This window comes from Pezoporus wallicus, unplaced genomic scaffold (assembly GCF_028554395.1).
Source record: "Pezoporus wallicus isolate ANWC-B61680 ecotype Strahan unplaced genomic scaffold, APGP_CSIRO_Pwel_v1 contig_5261, whole genome shotgun sequence".
Taxonomy (NCBI): Eukaryota; Metazoa; Chordata; class Aves; order Psittaciformes; family Psittacidae; genus Pezoporus; species Pezoporus wallicus.
In genome coordinates, this window is record NW_026642423.1 from 4998 (window position 1) to 26172 (window position 21175).

General features: G+C 45.6%; 2 protein-coding genes across 2 annotated transcripts in view; one reads left to right on the top strand and one right to left on the bottom strand.

The window, feature by feature from the left end:
- The first annotated feature begins 391 nt into the window (after positions 1 to 391).
- On the top strand, positions 392 to 5934 carry ZP4 (zona pellucida glycoprotein 4). The gene is made up of 12 exons (XM_057430059.1): positions 392 to 627; positions 979 to 1100; positions 1179 to 1281; positions 1822 to 1977; positions 2354 to 2541; positions 2724 to 2821; positions 3159 to 3289; positions 3498 to 3687; positions 3770 to 3917; positions 5163 to 5241; positions 5537 to 5653; positions 5789 to 5934. The coding sequence occupies exons 1-12, from the start codon at positions 429 to 431 to the stop codon at positions 5932 to 5934; spliced, it is 1677 nt and encodes a 558-aa protein (XP_057286042.1). The 5' UTR covers positions 392 to 428.
- A 5012-nt stretch (positions 5935 to 10946) lies between these two features.
- The window catches only part of LOC130610305 (uncharacterized), a 28954-nt gene continuing 18725 nt past the window's right edge, over positions 10947 to 21175 (bottom strand). Inside the window, exons 4-9 of the mRNA XM_057430055.1 lie at positions 20147 to 20330; positions 19015 to 19169; positions 17774 to 17800; positions 16207 to 16325; positions 11686 to 11805; positions 10947 to 11162 (exon numbers count right to left, since the gene is read on the bottom strand). Coding sequence (XP_057286038.1) covers positions 11709 to 11805; positions 16207 to 16325; positions 17774 to 17800; positions 19015 to 19169; positions 20147 to 20330 — 582 coding nt within the window. The 3' untranslated portion in view covers positions 10947 to 11162; positions 11686 to 11708. The remainder of the gene's footprint in view (positions 11163 to 11685; positions 11806 to 16206; positions 16326 to 17773; positions 17801 to 19014; positions 19170 to 20146; positions 20331 to 21175) is intronic.

Below are 21175 nucleotides of genomic sequence, written 5' to 3' on the forward strand. Positions count from 1 at the left end.
GAGCATTGTCATTCAGCTTCTTGCACTAATGCGATGTAATGAGCACTTAGAGCAGCAGCAGGCTACACAGGGGCAAGCAGGCAGATATCCTGGATGAACCAGTGGTGGGAAGAACTCAGGGTCAGAAAACAGGGTTTGAAGATCCTCCTGGAGCTCTACAGCAAATGGCACAGAGGAGCTTCTCTTAGCTTAGTGAGGCGAAGACAGATACGGCTCCTGACACAAGCTCAGTTCCTGCCCTGTGGTTTTCTTCAAAGGGTGCAAACAGACTGTGGTGGGCTCAGAGCCAGGTGAGGGCAATGGAAGGTGTTAAATTGTTGGTCTGGGTCCACCTGGACACTCAATGGATTTCTGATCCCAGCTGGCTCCAAGATATAAAAGGGCTAGGCTAAGAGCAGCTGCTTTGTGGCCCTTAGCAAGAGAGCAGGATGGGTGTTGTAGGACAGTCTAGGACTGCATTTGGAGCTATGCTCTTCTTGGGGTTTTTTGGTCTCCTGGCTTTGGTTATGGGAGCTCAGGGTGGTGGTTTTTCTGATCCCAGTCTGCTGGCTTGTGGTCAAGAAAGCATGCAGCTCACCTTATCTCCAGGCTGGGAAGGGAATGCTACCTTTATGTTGACTGCTTGGGGTAAGTGAGGATTCTGTCAGGAGGCTTTCTTGCTGCTGTGTCTTTGTACAGTGCACAGGTATGCCTGGAATGAGGAGAAGGAGGAAGGTTTTAATGTGAAGCGTTGCCTAGCAGCTTCAATGTATCTCGTGTAGCCAGGGGGCTGTTAGCTGACCCACCAGTCAAGGGTTGTGGTGGAGTGCTGTGCTTGGCTCTAGCCAGTCTTGGCTGCTGGGCTTTCCCAAGGGCCTCTGCTGGTTCAGACCCCAGTACTGGCTAGGGTTTTATTGCCTATGGAAAAATAGGATTGTAGTGAACTCTATATTCAATGTAGGATGCTGAAGCCCCTGCTGCTGTCCTCTCTCTCCCTAGATATTGAGGGGAAGGCACATGCTTTGCAGAATGACTCGGAGTGTGGGCTCTTGGTATTTGGGACTTCAGATGGCTCCCGGACAGTAATGGTCTCCTATACTGGCTGTTATGTCTTTGAATGGGTAAGCAACCTCAGGAGTTCTGCTGGCACTGTGACTGCTGCTGCTCTGGCTGCCCTGACTGGTGTGGCTCTCCTGCAGGATGGCCATTATCTCATGCTGGTCGGGCTTGAAGAAACTGATGCTGCTGGACAAAAAGTTCTTCATGAAGAGAAGCTGCTCAGGTGCCCTGTGGACCTTCCTGGTAAGATTCTGGCAGCCCCTTGGGAAACTCTGCTTGTATCTGTGTCAGTGGGTACCCTTCCTTTCAGATGGATGTTCCTAGTCGGTTAGTGGGTTGGGAAAGGGGACTTGCTGTTGGGCAGAAGAGACTCCCTGGAGAACGGTTTAGATGCAGGAGCCCCTAGCTTGCTGGGGACTTGTTCCTCCTTTGCCAGCCTAGCAGCTGAATGTGCCTTGTGTTTCCTAGCCCCGGTTTGAGTGTAAGTCCCTGTAAACTCAGGGATTGAGCCAGAGACTAGATACAATGATTTTCCTATCTACCGGAGCACTTTACCTTGGCAGATACCATGCAGCGCAGTCTCCTTGACAAGGCCCCAGGGAAATACAGGCCTTTTCTGAGCAGGCTTCCATGCCAGCTCCAGGCATGTGTTTGATCCTCACCAGAGTCCAGCTTCCTTTGACTTGTATGCTGCATCACCATGATACCTTCCTCCAGTGTCCTCTGTGACTTTGTCCCTCACTCCTGAGCTTTATAGCTACAAACTCCTGCTGTTTCTTCCAGCCCTGGATGCTCCAAGCAGCAGTGTCTGCTCGGCTGTACTCAGCCAAGACCGACTGCTGTGTGCCTCCTCGCCTGTCAGCCAAGGAGACTGTGAAGTGCGAGGCTGCTGCTATGACCCTAGGGATAGGGTGATGCCTTGTTACTTTGGTAACACAGGTAAGTGTGAACAACTGCTCTCCCCTCTTCCTGGAGGAGCTGCAGACTGGGATTCCTCACTTCCCTGGCAGAGCAGGATTAGTGTGTACCGGTTCTGCAGGTGGCTTAGGGCTATGTTTTTGGCTGTCAAGAATACTCTGTCCTATTGAAGCACCCAGCTCTTTCATGTGTATTGCAACATAGCCTGGCTTATGGCCAGGTTTGGTGTTAGTCTTGGAGCTGGTTAAGCTTGTCTTGCTGTACTTTGCACTTGCTTTGGGGGTGACAGGCAGGAGAACCTGCAGGACTTGCTGGCCTTGTCCTTGCTGTGATGTTTGAGCCTCCTTTCCATCCCGCTTCTCCCTGAGCTCAAGACTGGTTGTACCTTTTCCTCCAGTGACGGCTCGTTGCACACCAGATGGCCATTTTTCCATTGCTGTCTCTCGGGATGCGACCCTGCCACCTGTTATCCTGAACTCTGTGCAACTGGCCAGTGGACACAGTACTGGCTGTGTGCCTGTTGTGAAAAACAATGCATTTGTTGTGTACCACTTCCCGCTCCCTGCCTGTGGCACCACTTTTCAGGTAAGAGCTACGGCCCTCACCAGGCTAGAATAGCAGGAGCTTGCAGACCTGGAATAGCCTGGTGTGGCTTTAGCTACTTAGTGGGCACCTTGTAGACTTCCGGAGGCCAAATGCTGTTCTTCAGCCCAGCCTTAATCCAGCTTGACTTTACTGCAGTGACAGTGCCGGGTCTGTCCTTCCAGGTGACTGGAGACCAGGTCATATATGAGAATGTGTTGGTGGCATCCAGGGATGTGAAGACCGGGAGGCTTGGCTCTGTCACTAGGGATAGCACTTTCAGGTAATACTCTGGGGCTTGTATTGCTGAATGCCGCTGTGTTCAGTGTCACCAGAGAAACTTCATCTTGTCTTTAGCTCTGAATTCACAACAGGGCAATAGAGTAGGCTAAGGTCTGGTATGTCTCTAGTTGGCAAGAATAAAGCTGATGCTGATCAGTGAAGCTGCACAGGCTCAAATCTGAACTCTGAAAAGAATTCAGAGTATGCGTTAAAAGGAAATGTGGGATGAAAGACTGGGGACATGACTAATTAAAGCAACTATTTCTTTGTCATCTTGGAGAAAGGAGATATCAGAGTGACCTTTATCCGATTCATTTGGGGCTTTCCTGTCCTACCAGGTTACATGTCCGCTGTAGTTACTCCACCATTGGGAGCTTCATTCCCTTGAGTGTTCAAGTCTTCACATTGCCACCACTCCTTGCTGTGTCCCAGCCAGGTCCTCTGTCCTTGGAGCTGCGTGTTGCCTCAGGTAGGATAGATTTGCAGGACTTGTTCGAGCGTCCTGGTGCAGAGCTCTGATCTCTGCTGAGAATTAAAGGAGTATTTGATGGGTGAATCCAGCACTGCTTCTTCCCTGCCTTGGTGGGAACTTATTGCCATGGCTATAAAGGATGCTCTCGGGCTCTCTTTCTGTTTGTTCCTGCTCTAAAATGGCTGTTGGTTTTCTTCTATCCCAGATGGAAGCTATACTTCCTACTATGCTGACAGTGACTATCCTGTTGTGAAGACTCTGAGAGACCCTGTTTATGCAGAAGTCAAGATCCTTCAGAAAACAGACCCAGACCTGATTTTGGTCCTGCACCACTGCTGGGCCACACCAAGTATCAATCCACAGCAACAGCTGCAGTGGCCAGTTTTGGTGGACGGGTAAGTGACTTGTAAATATCTTTACAAGTGTCTAGGGTCAGGTGAATGACTTCCACTTTTTTTACTGCTGGCTTCTTTTCAGGTGCCCTTATGCAGGGGACAACTATCAGACACAGCTGGTGCCTCTGAGTGTTACCTCGGGACTGCTGTTCCCTTCTCATTATCAGCGTTTCACCCTCTACACATTCACCTTTGTGGACTCCACTTCTCAAGAGATGCTCTCTGGACTGGTAAGATCCTGTCCTGGTTGCCTAGCTTCCTAATGAGGACAAGTAACATGTGAGCAGTAAGAACTACTTTATGAGACTTTTAGTTTTCTTGGAAGGAGGAGGCCAAATGTCTAAGAAAATCCCCTCCTGCAACAGGAGGAGAGAGGTTCATGCAAGAAACTTAATTTCCTGAGTTTAATGTGGTAGAGGTAAGGTGCATCACTTAAAGGGATGTGTCAGGAAATGGGCTGAAAGAGTACGTCTACTTAAGCAAGGGCTAACTTGCTGCCTAAGCTGTTCTGTTGAAGTAACTTAGGGTGTGTGTTTCAACCATGCTAAACTTTCTGTAAATTTAAGTGTAGTGGTGCTTGGGCAGCTGTGTCCCAAGCGTCAGAAGTGCTGTAATGCCAGACGTGAGTTAGAAGGTGTATGGTAAAGGCACTGCGGTTGCCCTCCGCAGGCAGCAGAGGGCTCCAAGGCTACACAGGGCCTGTACGCAAAGCCAGCAGAAGCAGTCTTCTTGCTTTCCCTTCTGTAGTCAGGGGCCCTGGGTCTGGCCTGAATGTGTTAACTTTCTTCATAACAACGCACAGGGGGCTCTTGCCCTCACAAGCAGTTCTGTGGTGGTTGCTTTTTTTTCTTCTGGGGGGGAGGGGGGGTTGTTAGTTGGTTTGTTGTTTGTATTTTTGTTCTGTTTTTTTTTTACTTGTGGCTAAAACTGTGTTAATAGCTAGAAAACTGTGTTAATTGCTGAATAGTGCTTGCACAGCGTCAAGGCTTGTTCTCCTAGCTCTGCTGTCCAAGCAACATGTCTTAACCCCAAGTGAGTAGGCATAGGGTAGGCTAGAGGCTGGAAGGAGTACAGCTGGGACAGCTGACCCAATTGATCAAATGGATATTCTATCTGTTATCATGTCATTCTCTATAATAAACACTGGAGGGTTTTGTCTTCCACTGTAGCTGCTACTCAGACTGGCTGGGCATCAGTCTGCTTATGGGAGTGGGATAGGTGATTTGCCTTTCATCACTTGTGCTTTTGTTACTTCCTCTTCTGTTCTCCTTCCCTTATAAAATTGTCAATATCTCTTGAGCCATGTTTTTGCTTGCTTTTGCTTTAATAGTCTTTTCCCACCCAGCAGAGACAGGGTAGGGGGAGCGAGGCTGTATGGGTACTTAACTGCTGACTAGGCTCAATGCACCACACCAGGGTATGAACTGTCTACAGATACTGGCTGAGTGGTTTCAGGCTGTGTCCATTCTTCCTAGGTGTACCTGCACTGCAGTGCTTCAGTGTGCCACAGATCTGTACAGGAGTCCTGCACTACCACTTGTCCTGCTATAGCCAGTAAGTGTCTTAGCCCTCCTGCTTCCCATCCAAAGGGGCAACAAGGGGCTAACCTCTAAGCTGGGGTGTAGGACATGTAGCCTATGGATTAGTTATCTTGAGCCATGGACAGTTTGAAAGGTATTTCCTACTACTTTCTACTGAGGAGGTCTTCAGAGGCTTTTAATTCTCTATTGACTTGCATGAAAGCCTGGCTTTCAGAGCTTCTCATATGTTGAGAAGCTGGCCTAGACAAATTTTGCTGACCTTCAGGTCTGTGTGTCTTCTCACGTAAAAGCTTCATATTGCTCTGTAGGGGATAAAAGGAGTGCTGAGCATCCTCTTGAGGATGGTGCCTCCCATGTCTGCAGCAAAGGCCCTGTGATTTTCCTCCAGGATGAGATAAGATGGGACACAGCCAAGGATGGCCTTGGTAAGTGTGCCAGCCCAACATGACCATTTGGGGAAGGTCCAGCTCCAAGTCTTTCCCACAGAAAGTCTGAGCCCCTGAGGCATCCCTATGCCTCTCCGGGAGAGTGTTTTTACTGAGGCCTCTCTTTCCTCACAGGAGCAGATGTGAATGCTGCAGCCCCCTGGGCTCTGGGGTTTGCTGCTGCAGCAACTGGGGCAGCTCTGTGCATGGTGTTTGTGGCTGCTGTGCTGTGGTGCAGGAAGGGGTCTGTAATGCATGAAATCAGTATACTGCAGTTGTAATAAATAATAAAATAAAGCAGTTGTAAAATCCACTTGGTCTGTGGGGCTGCTTCTACCTGGCCATGGCCACATACAGGAGTGTGTCCTGGGGGCCCTGGCTGAAAGCCTCTGCTTGCAAGACAAAAAACTTTCCTGATGGCTGAGAACTTTCCAAATGCTGTTTCTCTGAATCACTCTCACTTCCTGGCTATTTATTGTGCTTTGGGGCTAGCGCTGACTGTCTGCTGCTGTTAAGAGGGAGCCTTTTTAATGACCAGGGCAGCTAGGAAGCTGCAGACTGAGTCAGAGGAGTGATGCTGGGTGGTGTCTACATTTGTGTCAGTGGCTGAGGTGGCCTCCTGAAGTCCTTGCCTTGGCTTCTCTCAAACACTGTGTAGAAGTGCAGCAGAACTAACCCAAAGCAAAACTTGCAGCTGCTTCTCCTCTGGGGATGCAGAGCCGGTACCTGACTGTGCAGAGGAGCTGGGAACTGCCTGCTTGTCCCTGAGCTCACTAGGTAAGTCAGGGTTGTGCTCATATGGTTTGAGACTTGGAGGCAGGAATGTCAAAGCACTACACAAATGGACCTTCCTAATGATCCTATATGGGAACCTACCTCTCTCTGGAAACAAAGGGCAGGTGGGACTTTCTGGAGGATAAGAGCAGGGAAGCTTCATTTCAACTGGAAAAAATATCAAAGGGCCTAGGTCGTTTGAACTTCAGGAAAAAAAATCAAACTTGACTTGAAGTTTAAAATTAAACTTTAATGTGAAAGCAGACAGTGAAGTCTTCAAAGATTTTGGTTTAAAGCTAATTTGACACCACTGTTGGCATAACAGTGCCACAGATGTTGTTTTGAGATGAGAAAACTTGCTGTTCTGAGCATCAGGAGCAGTTTAGTGTGGTGATTTCAGTCACAGCAGCTGAGCAGGGTCATTCTCGTCTTCCTGAGGTCATGGACAAAGACAGTCCAGCAAATGTCTCCAGATGGTGGAGCAGGAAAGGGGGTCTACCACCCTACTTCCTGCCCAAGCTGGAGGAGCTCTGGTGCTTCCACCCACACTAAGGTCCCTTTAGAGCTGATGGAATAGTTCTTGAGCAAGTACTTTAGAGGGGAAGGAAAAAAAAATTTTCTCTTCCCTCCTCTGCCCCTGTTATTAGAAATTATTAGTGTGTCAGCCCCCTTCCCCTACCCCTGGGCTATAGTAGAAATTCCCCCTGTTAAAAGACAGTTGAGCAGTCTTATTCATACCTTTCAGGGGCCTTTAAGGTAGAAGAGCAGCTTTTGTATACATGGAAGCAAAGGACTGAACAGTGTCTTGCTTGAGGTATTTTTCTATGTAATTGGCCACTGCCAATGCTGCAGTTGGAAAGCGTTAACGGGTGGTGGGAGCTACTTTTAATTCTTTTCTTACTCCAGCAAGAATTTTTTGGAATCATCTTACAATGTTTTTGTTTTTTCTAGCATAACTGTTCTTCCCTGCTCCTTCCAGGATAACCAGTGCTCTTTAAGTCCTGCCTGTTTTGAAAATGTAATCAGAAGATAAGACTGTTCCAAGTTGTACGGTGGGAGAGTGAACGAGATCACAGGCTGGAGAAATCCTCATCTGGGTATAGGTCAAACAGACTCATCCTTTAGGGAGCGTCTCTGGCAACTAAATGGCCTTGGTACAGGTGGTGATCTGTTTGGGGAAGCTGAGTGTAAAACTCCTAATGACAGGTCTTTAGCCGCTGTCTGTAATGTTAATTAACTGGGCAATTAGAGTAATACAGACCACCCCTTTCCAGTACATCAGGCAGGGTGCTCTGGCACTGCTTTTAGAAGGGTGTTAGCCAAGATTTACACACCCTCCTGGCTGCTGCTGGAGTCTTCCCGTGCCCTGTAAGGCAGACAAAAATACTTGCTTAGAGAGCTTAGGTGTCTGTGTGGAGACTGAAGGAGAGCGAAGTCCCTGCTCAGCTGCTCCCTGCTGCCCTCCATGGGGCTGCTGAACCATTCCAAAGAGGGAGGGAGCTCTGGGCACATAGTCTCTGGGGATCAGGTAGGTTCTGCTGCAGAGCTGGATCTTTCTGTAATGGCCCTACTTCTGAGTGCAGGGTGCATGCACAGGTAAGTGGAGGCGAGAGCAGAGGAGTGAACTTAATTCCCTCAAGCCAATCCAGGAAGTATTCTGTGCTTAAGGCTTGGTATCTGGTCCTTAGCAGGAGAGGAAGGATGTAAGCAGCAGTGGGATGAGGTGTGTGTGTGAAGCACTGGTACAGGGTGAAAACTAGGCAACACAGACATTTCACCCTCTGGTGCATTGTCTCCATCTTCCTAGCCTGTTCTCCTCTACTAGGATGTTGGGGCTTTCATAGCTCAATTCTGCAGGAGATAAAATTGAAAAAGTGTGTGTTTTGTTTTTTTCCCTACCTCCACAGGTGCATTTCTGTCTCTTCCCCACCCCCCAGCCTCTACTTTCTTTAGCTGGGTCTCATTGATTTCTCCTTCTTTTGAGTAACCTATGCGACTTGTGTCGGCACCCTCTTTAGCTTCACTTTACACTGTTTGGTTATACAGCTGAACTAAAGGTGTGGGTTGCGTAGATATTTGCCTTGGCTCCTGCAGGTGAAGGAAAGCTGCCCTGTTCAGGATGTTGTTGTGGGCTGTGAGTGAAAGAAGCTGATGAAAAACAGCCTTGAAGCCAGCACCTCTTGGCTGAGCCTGTTGTGTGGTGCTGCTAATTAAGCCAGATTTTTGGGAAGAAACCCTGATGCTGAGTATCTGCATACTTTGTCACCACAGCCTTCACCCTTTCCTCTGGAAAGTGGTGTGTGCTGCCTTGCTGTGTCTATCTCCTTTGTGGCTTTGGAAGCACTTAATATAGTGCTGCTAAAGCTGAACATCTACATGTGGCCTGAGCTTTCCAAAGGCTCTCTGTGCTGTCTGGGTCTTTGAAAACAGCACCAGCCTCAACCAACCAAACTTGTTGCTTTTCCAAAGCTAGAGTTCTTTGAATGTGTGGAAGTAACAGTTCCTTTCTTGCCCACCTGTGTTCACCTGAAACTATAAATGTAGCAGTTGCTATACTAACATCCAGGGGTTCATTAGCCAAATATGTGAAAACAATTATTGTAGTGATGCTTTTATTAAATTTCTTATGCTTGTATTACAATGAATTCTGTAATGGAGAACTATACAGTATGTTACATTTAATAAATATATTTCTGAAAATACATGAATATGTTTCATATAATACTATAGTAAAAAAGAGTGCTAATTCATTTTAGTAAAAAAAATACAATAAATTTATAATGTGAATGGTGGTGGCTGGAAATAGCAGTTCATGATGCTACATCTTAAAACACTTCAAATTCAGTTTGCACTGATTCACATTCCTTACAGACTCTGTAAAGCTGGAGGGATAATGAAGGGTGTAAGTTAATGCAAGATTTTAGGCCCCTGTATTTATGGAGATACACAGACTATTCACAGAATAATCAAGTTATAAATCTTTCTAGCTTTGGATGAAGCTAGCAAGATATACAGTGAATAGCAGAGTCCTGCAGCAGCTATAACTAAAATATTAAACATAGCACCTACTTTAGGGTGCTAACTTTGAGTCAGCACAGACCTTTTGGGGTTTTTATTGGGTGGGTGGTTTTGGGTTTGGTGGTTCAGTTGTTTTTTTTTTGGGGGGGGGAGGGGGTGGTTGGTAGGTTTTTTGTTTGTTTTATTGTTGGTGGTTTTTGACATGATACACAACAACCCTTCTGATATTTGAAGAACCAGGACTGGGCTGCTGCCTTTACTCCTGAACCACAGCTGCCTGGAAGAGGGGGAGCTTTGAATCTCAGAAGAGATCCTGCTCTGGTTTAGCAGACTCCTAGGGCTCCACCTGATCCTAGTGGGCAAGGAGGAAGCATATGTTACTAAAAGGCCAAGCCTGCTGAAGTTGATCAATTCCTGACAGCTTCTCAAATCTTGGTTCCCAGGCAAGCTTGGGTTATGGAAGGATTTTCAAAGAGCAATTGCTTGACTTCCACTTGCATTGTAATTTAGGGAGTAGAATGATCTACTAACAAAAGGAAAAGTCTTTCCTCTATGTACATCAATTATTGTGCTAATACCCGCAAGAGCTGGTCTGCAGAGACCACTGCAAACATGGGACCTTCAGAAGCATGTGCTATCTGTCTCTTGAGTCTGGAATCAGTGGACATGAGGCAGTAAGGCAGCTACCGAACATGGTCACTGTTACAACTGTTACACAATTGTAAACAGGACCCTAAAGACCAGCAGCTTGTAAAGAATGTATGTGTTTTAATAACTCTTCCTTGCAGCTCTTTGCTCCCTCTTGCCTTTTCCCAGCAGTGAGAGCATAGGCTGAGCCATTTGGCAAAATGACTATCCTACGTGCACAGCTAGAGGACTTAACTTGTAATTTAGAAGTAGGAATTCAAGCCTGGTTCCCTCCCCAAAAAAAACCTGATAGCGTAAGAGCTGGGCTGCCTGGTGAAACTGAGGTGTTGCCTCAGATGAACCCTCTGGTCACTTTAAAGTCTAATTCCCACAGTGCTCCTCACTCTAATGTCTGCAGGGCAGCACTAGATTCGAGGGGCCTCTGCAGAAGGAGCGAGCTTGCAGGATTAGAAGCTAGCGGTGGATTCAGGAATGGCCTTGTAGGAAGTCTTGGCTTTACAGACTTCGTTTTCCTGTTAAATTCCAGTAAAATGGCACAGCTGGTCAGATGCTGCTCTGAATGGAGGAGCTGTGTTGGGGACACACAGAGACTGCCACTCAGCCCACCCTGCGAGGAGGCTGTCCTTCCAACAGCCACTTCTGCACTGGGCAGTGAGTCCCTGGCACCCTTCTAGATGCTGCTGTGTCCCATAAAGCTTAAATGTATTTCAGCTGGAGAAGTTCCTCAGAAAGCAATGATAATTTAAAAGCTTCAATGTTTCAGTAATGGTGTTTCTAAGCCAGAAAGGAGGAGGAAGAATTTCCGTATCTCTATCATTTATGTTGCCAAGACACTAACAACAATTTTCATCTGTGGCTTGACTTTCGTGAGTGTATTTCAGATTCAGGAGCAAAGCTGTACATAGCTGAGCATAGAAAGGTCCACGCACCTTTCTCTACCTCCCCCTTCTCTTTTTCCCTTCCAGTAATCAAAGCGGAGTTGCTCTGTTGACAACTGCAGGATGCAGGTTGCACAAAGTAACCTTGGGGTTCTTGGATTTGTGTTCACTGGTGTTCCCATTTTGCCTTTCTGAAACAGAAACATGTAGTGAATATGAGAGATCAGCAAAAGTTTCTCTGTATTTAACCCGTGGGCTGAGTTGGGAAGATGGAAGATGAGGCTGAGCCTGGTTCTCTTTTAGATTATGGGCAAATTATTTCTTTCCCAAGACACCTGGTTGGCTTATTATTTCGGAGTCTTTTAACCGACTGCAGATAAGAATTTGCTGCTGCACTTCTTACAAAAAGGCTGCATGATGTAGCCTGTACGAATACAGATACCTTTAAATTGTGTTTTGTGTTTGGTTTTGGTTGTTTGGTTTTGCTTTTTGTCAAAGTGAGAACTATTAAAATGAAGGTATATGGGCCAGTCCTCAGCTGGCATGAATCCATATAATTTGAACTTCAAAAATCTGACATGTTGTCCTTTCATGTCCTTTCATGTTGGAGCATGTCTGGATGAAGGTACAGGACTGTCTCATTTCTGTGCTGAGAAGAGGCAAAAAAAAACCCTCAAACCCACAAAGAAACACATGCTGCTTTACTTATTTTACCTTATCCCATTTGACTCAGGTTATCAGAAAGGCCATATGTTTTCATTCTTTGTATTTTGTCCCAGAACGATCATGGAGTTCCTCTCAGTTTTCCTTAGCTCTGAAGACATAATATCTGGCCTTAGAAAGGGAAAAATACAATTGAAATTGACACCCAGCAGTCAGAACACATGGCTGTGTTTTTAGTATTAATATGCTGTGCATATGTATTTAACATCCAAGCTGCACCCAGAGCAGCTTCCCCCTCTCCAGTTTGAAATTCCAAAACAGACACTGTCCAAATATTTGTGGCAGCATACAAAAGGAAAAAAAAGAGTGACAAAATGCAGCACTTGGCACAGAGTCACAATGTAATGGATGAATACAAGCATCAGTTTGTTGACAGCAACCGCTATTTTCTGCCTAGCTGGAAGCGAAGGGGGGAAACTGGTGGATGAATGTCACAGGGAAGTTAAAAACTCTGGCCTGAAGTAGTAAGTAGGAAATGAGACATTTTGAAGAGCAACAGTAAGCTAGGTGCTGCAGACTGTCTCCAACTTTTTTTTTTTGTTCATCATTTATTACATACTATTGAAATAAGTGTAATGCATTCTATTTGGTTGTAATGGCTTAGCTCAGCCCTCTGGGAGCTATGGAAGACAAACCTTCTGGAACACTATTTTAAAAATAGCTGCTGTTTAAGAAAGAAAAGCTATAGTTTTGTGGGGGGGTTTAATACAATACTTCAAAGCTATTTATTTACAATAACAGTAACTTCTATTTGCTTCAAATCCTTAATTTTACAAATTTTCAACTCAAAATCCTGACTGATGTGGTGCAGACTTTTTATTTTGCCAGCTACAAATCTGTTTTCTTTTTGACCTAAATGTTGCATGATTTTTGTCTTGTTCAGCTTTTAATTCTTTTTCAGTGGAATTGTCAAACGTCTGCCTTGATGTTATTCTTTAATTCTTTGGCTGCTTTGCAACCCTGAGCACAGAGATCTCTTGGCAGTAATTTCCCACATGAAGGGCAGTGTTTGGACCCAGATATGAGGCTCTAGGGCCCTTTTCGGCTTTGCTATACAATAATGAAGATGGGAATCGTCATATTAGGACTCCACTGTCCTTCCTAACTTACTTTACCCTAACCACAAAGTAGTCATCCTACAGCAGCAAGCTTTTGGTGGCTGTCAAACTGAAACTAGCATCCTTACCATGAAAGATATCATAATTTGAGTTTAGCTCATTCCCACGCAGCTTGCATTAAAACTGCAACTCCCACAGATACACATGTAGGTGTGTCTGCGCTGGAATGCCAGAATGGGATTGCCCAAAGCTTCCCAAATTAGACCCCGCCCTGGAAAGGGGTTGGGGATAGCGTCAGAAAAGCTCCTGAACACAATTCCTTTCATTGAGATAGCTGCCTCTGTATCTATGCCAGGGCTGGAACAACTGCTGGGCCAGTCTGCTTCTCAGCAGCAGTAATGGCAAGCAGTGGAAGGCTGCATGTCTCTGTTTGTCCTCAAAGCGAGCTAGGGAAAGTAAGGAAAAATCATGTAAAAGCGTTAATTTGCTCCTCCTTGACCCTGGGTTTTGGGGATTGTAACACGATTCTAGCCAGAGCCAACTTCACACATTTTATAATGTCAGATGGAGTGGCAACATATAGGCAAAAACTTGATCAAGGTTGGCTCCTGCAGAATTTTCAGCCCCTTTACATATCAGGCTAGATTCTCTGCTTACTGAGACCTGACTGGGTTTAAACCACGACAACTGTTCAAAGCAGCATCAGGTTGTAATTGTTTAACAAGGGCAAGTAGTTGACCATATCGTCTGTTATCATTATCAAACTAGTCACAGTGGAAGGGCAACAAATTTTTGTCTTGGTGGTCATTTGAGCTAGAAGTAATTCCTTGCTCTTTGTGGAGGGATCATTCTGCAATAATTTGGGGAAGAAATCTACTTTCCCCACCTTAGGTCAGATCCAGGCCCATGTGCTGCTTAAGTTCGTGACACTATAATCAAGTCGCTCATCAGCCTCTTCTGGCCCTCTGCACAAAATTTTGCTTTGCAGGAGTAAATGTACCAGCAGGAAGAGAAAAATGAAATGAAAACCGGAGCCTGTTTAGAACAATGTATGACAAACCACCAAGTCTTGTGCCAGTATGTTTACCTTGGCAGGCCCCCCTCTCTTGTGCTGGAAGAACAAAGTTCTCTCTACTCTGAGAATTCTTTCGTGGATGTTTGAAGAAAAAAAAAAGAAAAAGAAAAGAAAACCAAAACAACTGCCCTGAGCAGATCATTCATCATAGCAGAGTGGGAGCATGAAAAGGGATTTGCTTTGACCTAGTTATAAAAACAAAAACAAAGAGACTTTCCCTAATTGCCCGAATGAATGGGTGTTAAAAGCAACAAAGAGAATCATAGAATAGTTTGGGTTGGAAGGCACCTCTCTGCTTCCTTCAGAGCTGCATGTTAATACCGGGCACTAGGCTCCAACCTGTTTCAAGTGCAACACCTTGGGAGATGTCTCTGTGACCAAGGAAGCCCGGGTAAGCAAAAGCCAGCCAATTCCATACGCCTGCATGTACAAACAGAACCAGACCCAGGACAAACATGTTTCATAAATTAAAACAAAGACAGTGGCTTTAAATGCTGAGAGTATCAGGGCTTCAATGTTTGCTTTGTCAAGAGCTGTAGACAAGCAAGACTTTCTTGCTTTGCCATTCTGCCGCAGGAAGGGCTTCGCTTTTTCTCCAGCAGCATTTGAAGCCCTGTCACTAACCCTAAACCTAACTTTTTATTTCAAAGGAGCTGAGGGCCACTACGTATCCAAAATGCCATAGAAGCAAGGTGCCCAGCTTTTTCAGGCACTGGTGAAAAGCCCAGTGTGCATTGCTTTTGCAGGGTGTGGGGTAAAAAGGGCAAGACCAAATGCAGGTACGGCTGGGGAATAAAAGGCAGGAAGCAGGAGAACAGGCAGTGAAGGGCATGAGTAGAGGCAAGGGTTTTATGTAGATATATGAGAGAAGAAAGTTAGTGAAAGAAAAGAGAAGGCCATTCATCAGCTATGGAAAGCAGCCTGGAAAAATTAGTGTATGAGATATCTGGGGCTGTCCAGTTACAGTCAGGTGAAAAAAATCATCAACTTGGCATCTTGTTGTACAGCATTTCCATGGCATTAGTAGCCGTCCAATACATATGTGGAAGTAGCAAAAGCTGTTTCTGTTAGGAGCTATGAAGCCAAGGACCTAGCCTGCAATTCTCACAGTGTCCTCAGTGCTGCAGGGAAAGGGACAAATGGGAGATCATAAGAGACATGACTTTTCTGAAACCCAAATAAAATCCTGGTTCTATTCAGGTTTAGAGGGAAGGTTCCCAAGACTTTACATTTTTACCCCAGCTGGTTCACCATCTATTTTAGATGGAACTGTTTGATCTCTTTCTGCTTTGTGTTTCTTTCAGTTTCCCAAACAATAGGAGGAAGCTTGCCTGTTACGTGTGCTTGGGCTCCAAGCAAGCTTTTCCCAGCTGGAAAAGTCACTCCATGAACTACAGCGGATTTTTTTTCCAGATGTAATTTTGAGATTCCCAGTTCCCTTACGCGTTTTTTAAGGTAGGTACAGGCTAAGGGGAACAATGGGACATTCCAGAGTGCTTAAACAACTGCTGTTCCCCCATCACCACCCCCTCTAAAATCTGAGGAGGGCTTAAGCACATTTGAGCTGTTTCACATAAGGTTACTGAGACCTCAGCTGAAAAAACACAGGGAGGTACGCAGCTCCATGTAATGCTCCTGCTTTGGTGAGTAAGATACCCAGTCTCTTCCTGCTACCTGATTATGTACACAAACAACCCAAATTCACCAGACCAGCTGGGAGATCTTGGCAAACGCACAGGGAATATCTGTGCAAGGGGTAGCTGGCAGCACTCTCATTAACTCAGAGAGACATGCACTGCATAGCATAGCTCAGAAGCCAGGCTGTAACTAGCCTGGTAGACAAACTTGCTCAAAGGACCCGCACAGATGTCTTAATAGAAATTAAACCTTGCTTGACCCAAACGTTCATCTCCAGCAACAAGCACATCCCACCCATAAGCACATACTCAGCAACCTTCACGTCATCTTCTGACAGGAAACCTTCCAGCTAATCCTGACTGTCCCATCCCATCACACATCAGATGCAAGACGGGTTACAGTTCCACTAGATGAAAAGTGTGAAGGTGGATAGAGGACAGCATTAACCTTGACTGTAATGCTTAGGAGCAAGCTCTGACTAGTTGTCAACATGCCCTTGCCCTGTTGGGAATATGTATCTTCTTTTAGGGACTCTAACATTTCCATTATTTTCACACAGGTAACATTATCCAGTTAGGATCTTAGAGCACCTGAGGCACTAAGGAGGCAAATGGCAAGGATCACTACATGCAATGGAGGGAATGTAAGGAGAGATCTTCTCCAGCCAGCAGCAACCAGAAGTAAATCTTACATCACCTCCTCCCAAAGACTAACTGAAAATCTCCCACAGCTCTGCCTTACCTGTACAGCTGTGGACAAGACCTCTTCAGAGCGGCAGAGGACAGACCCAGCTTGTTCTGGTTTCTCAGACGTGTCTTCCTCATAAGATCTTTCATTCTCCCCCAAGCATGGCTCTCAGCCTAGGGAGCAAAAAGAAGTCACAACTTGGAAGCACCAAAGGCTAGCTGCTGGCAGACCTCATCTGGCCAACATATGATACTTCAGGGTACTCCAGGGTGGTAGGAAGAGGGGAGATTCCTTATTTCAGACAGATAAGAGTCAGGTACCAGGACACCCCCCACACGCACCCACCCTGCAATGATGCCTAGTGGCCAGCCTGTACTTGTATGGGACACAATGAGACAGGATGGATCAACTGTCACTAATACCATTCTTCTTCTGTTTTGTCACCAAACTCTGTTCTGTTACTAGGACACTCCTTTCTGACCCAAGGTTTCAGAGAGTGAAGGCGCTTCACTAGGGAGTGAGTAGCTGCTGAATGGCACGTTTTACCTTATTGTTATACTGTGCTAAAGGTTTGGTTTCCTACCTACTCGTATGCACCCAGGGGGGCTTTACAACAAAAACAACACAAAAAAGCAGCTTGACTCCATTCCCCTTTCTATTAGGCCAGGTGCATTGGTATCATCCCTTTTCAAGGTGATGACTTCTGTGGACCATGAATTAGAAGAGATCAAGCCTTTGTTTTCCTGTCAGGTCTGCAAGCTGCAGCTCTTGGGCACTTACATTTGAAATGCTAATAGAGATTATCAGGAGGTCAGGGAGTCCCATGAGGCCTTCCCTAATGTTTATTCTCTTCGGGCTGTGAGCTCATCTGGACTCTTGAACTGTAAAGGAGCCATGCACCAAAAAAATTAATGGGTTGCTGGGATTTTTGGGGTTGTTTTTGGTTTTGTTTTTTTTTTTTTTGCTACATTGTTTTAAATTTCCTAAAGTAATGGCTGGAAAACCTTGGGAACAGAATAAAAAGGATCATGCCCCAAGACTCGTGCAGTGGGAAGAAATGGTTCCATTTAATGACGTTCTGAAACCATTGTCACATTTGGGGCTTTGTTCTGACAGGTCTCGAGGTGCCTTCCCACTGTGCCACCAGCAGAGCCATTACTCCATGGGTTGTGGCCACCTTGGGAGCACAAGCTGAAAACTGCAACACTGGTTTCTGTGCTATTGAGTTAATTGCCTGTAAGTGAGACTGTTTACGCATGGAAATATCAAACCTTTGTGTTTACTACTAGGATTAATGTATGCCGTGGAAGGGTTTTGGAGATCTCAGCAGTTAGTCCCTTATTGTGCTGGTGGTATCCCAGAAAAGCAAGCACTGTTCATGTGACAGCCTGAGCAGTTGCCTGTTCCTGAAGGCTAGCTAGCTGTTGTCTGCAGCGGGGGTGGGAGGACAGCAGAACACATGCAAGTAAGTCAACATATATGTCTGTCTCTTGCTTTGATAGTAAACATTGGGAGTGAGTGAACCTTTTTTTATTCATGTATAATATCATGCACTATACAGGGGTTTAGTCCATGCTAATGCAGGTACTAGTTAAATATATTCTGGAAAGGCAGTACATACCGAGATGTTTTTGCTGACGTCTAGACCCTAAAAACAAAAGGCAAATAATACTGATAAATAAGACAGAGAGACCATCTCAACAGTGCTGGGAACAGAGTGGCTCTATTCTCAGCTCTGGTCTGGAGTCCACCCATAGCCTCTGTGAAGTCCTTTATCTCTTTACAGTTCAGTCCCTCACATGTGCGATAATCCCTTCTTTCCTTCTCCACCTCTTACCTCTCTTTTGTATTTAGACTGCCAGTTCATGTGTATAGCACCCAGTAGTGCCAGACTTGTGCAGCAGGATTCCCACGCAGTACCTCACTTTAGAAGTAAATGGGGCATTTAATGCTCAGGGTACAAAATGCAGCACTAAGTGACAATACTAAGGTGTGTTGTAACAAAAAGAACATGAGGATTTAGTTTAAAGATGGATCTTGATTCTGCAGTTCTGTGAAATCATCAGGGCTTCCTATTTGCTTAATATAATGTTTGCACTCCAGAAGTTGACTGGACACAAGGCAGAACATAGAGCACATTCTAGGATTCGGCCTTGATTTGGTTGTGACATGTTTCATCAAAACGTTTGCAACTTATTTGCAACTTTGGGGTGGAAATTTCATGAGGTCTTTCCCGTGAGAGCCCTCCTCCTTCCTCTTTCCTGTCGGGCTGGGAATACTGTGATTAGAGCCTCTGCCCTGGCATTTCAGCAGTTCTGATTCCCACCGGAACCTGAAAATGCTGAGGCAGCCACAAACAACGGGAAAGAAAGGGAGAAGAAAATCATTCGTCCTGGCTGTCTGAAACATGCTTTGGGGACTGGAGCTAATTATACTGATATGCTGCTAGTCCGGTACTAAGTGTCGCCAATGAAGATTTGACCTACTAGATTTTTTTTATATGTGGTAATGAATGCGTAGTTGGTTTAATCTGGGTAGCAGCAGTAGTGAAGATACTTATGGCAGAGTTCATGCATTATCTGTAGTGAGAGCTAAAGCCCATGCTGATGTCTGCAGTGCTCCACTCCCCTGCACCAGTGCTCTGCTTGTGCCTTTCTCAGCATAAAGACATATTCATTGCCTTCCTTTAAGGCTGGGAGCAGAGAGGCAGAGAGCAGCCTGGCCCTCAGTGCCCCAGCACCATTCCCTACCAGACAGGGTTGGCTTGTTCTCATGGCACCCCATTCTGATCTGCCTGAGCAAACTTCTCCCTGCTTCTCCTACAGATCCCACTTGGAGTCTGACTCCAAGCTTATCACTCACCTTTCTTACTGCAGGGTCCTTTGATGGAAAAGCCTGAACTTCAGTCATACTACCAGCTTCTCTGTACTCATTCTCCTTGTTGTTCTGACTGTTTGACAGCTTCCTGAGTCCCACCATCAGTTGGCTGTTTCCTAATTCTGGGTATCTCTCACCTCCTGCAATGAAATGGAAGGATTTGCTCATGTTTCTCATCAATGTCCTGTTAGGACAGCCTCTGGGCAATGCTGCTAGCAAGCTGCAACTCCAGATGGGATGAGAACCCATTTGCTTTCATGCAAAGCTGCAGTGGAAAGAAGATAAATGCTCCAAAAAAGTGTCTGACCACAACAGGACTTTCTAATTGCTTCCACATGGTCTTATTTTCCTTCCAGAACTGCTCTGAAACTGCCAGGAAAGAGCTCTGAAATTGCTCAGCACTAGAGATCCCAAAGGCCATTTACACTCTGACTCAACTCTGCTAGGAGGTGTGTTGATGTTCTGCATTTCACCAGGTATTAGAGGCAGGCTTAAGTCCAAGGTTTGAAATAAACTAATCAGCCTTGCTTAGTGGGCTGGCTCACATCTAACACTGGATCCAGACTTTTCAGCTGGCTTTATCATCAGGAGGCTGAGCCCAGTCTTTCTAAGCCTTCAGGAAAAGTTGTTCTCTGGATCCAAGCTTTGCAGCTGGGGCTTATTTCCACTTGGTCTATATAGAATAAGTCATCCTCCAGGAATGTGTTCTGTGCCTGCTTGAGAGGGTATGAGACTAAAGGCATAAGGCTTTCCATCTTGGATCATATTCTACCTTGGCTAGTGGTGTTTTAAAGCCAAATGGAGGGACTCCACTAACAAACCCATTCAAGCATGCTAAGTTTCCAAAAGAGAGACCCATTTTATAACACATTTGTCCTAATCTTTGTTGCCACAGCTGCAGAGCAAAGAGCCTTGCTTCACACATGTGAAGCAGCAAGTGTTAAAATCCTAGGAGTAGATTTTAAATTGCGTTTCTTAGATTTCCAGCTAAAGTTTAGCTCCTTTAACAACTTGCTCTGTTCTCATCTGTCTTTCCTAGGGAAAAGGAAGTTGCTGGTCAGCTTATTTCACCAACTGGTGGCAAGGAGGAGGACAGGTTTGAGGCATTTGAACTCACCATTGCAGCTGCTCAGCCTTTCAGTGTTTGCTCCTATTTCTGGGATGATGGAAAGATCAGATGGGTTTCCAGTCTGAACTAAAAGGCTGTGAGGTCTGCTTCTCCCAGCAAAAGATGTCTTCACATCTTGGTGTGAGTTGAGGACACTGGCAGCTCCACAGGAGCAATGCTGAAGAATGTACTCCTACACCGGACAAAAAGAAAGCATGCAGACTCTCAGGCTGCAATGGCCCAAGGTAACTGGGTGGTGTGATGGTACAGAGAAATTGCAGTCATTACAGTGAAGGATGCCCAGTGTTTTCCTAGAACCATCAGAACCCAGACAAACTATTTAATTCTACAAAAGGCTAAGCAGCCTGGAGCAGGCAACATAGAATTTTTCATGGGCTCATTGGTGTTTAACTTACATTAACTCAGCACCTTTTGCGCTTGTTTCCCAGAAGGAATTGAATACAAATTTCTAAACACAGGGCTGCTCAGCTAAGGCATTTGTGTAAATAAACAGATCTGTTACAATAATGACTCTCATTTTAAGACAGCACTATTTGTTTTGGAATATGCACAGACAATATCTTGTATTTTTATTGATGGGATGCCATAGTTTGCTTTCATATTACCAGTCAGATTCACTGTATGTGGTACTTCAGCTGCTGTACTTCTGCTCTAGTTGTGGTGGGCAGGGAAGATTTTCTACCTTGCACAGCCATGTCACACAAGAGTTTACCATGGCACAAAGCAGGTAGAGCTTTATCCGGCTGAAGTGGAAAGGGAGCCAAACTATTGGTGTTGCAACCAGGACAGACCAACACCAACTTAGCACCTCTGGAGATCCCCAGGCCATTGACAGTTTTAACATCTCCTCTGGATACACACCACAGCAGCATGGCACTTCACATTACCTTTGAGAGGTGCTTTGAAAGTCTCTTGAAAGATGCGTTAATGGCCACAGCATTAAAGATTTCCTGGTAAACTGAAGAATGTGGAGTAACTATGTTCCCTTTGTGACCCACGATCAAAATGTCATCAGTC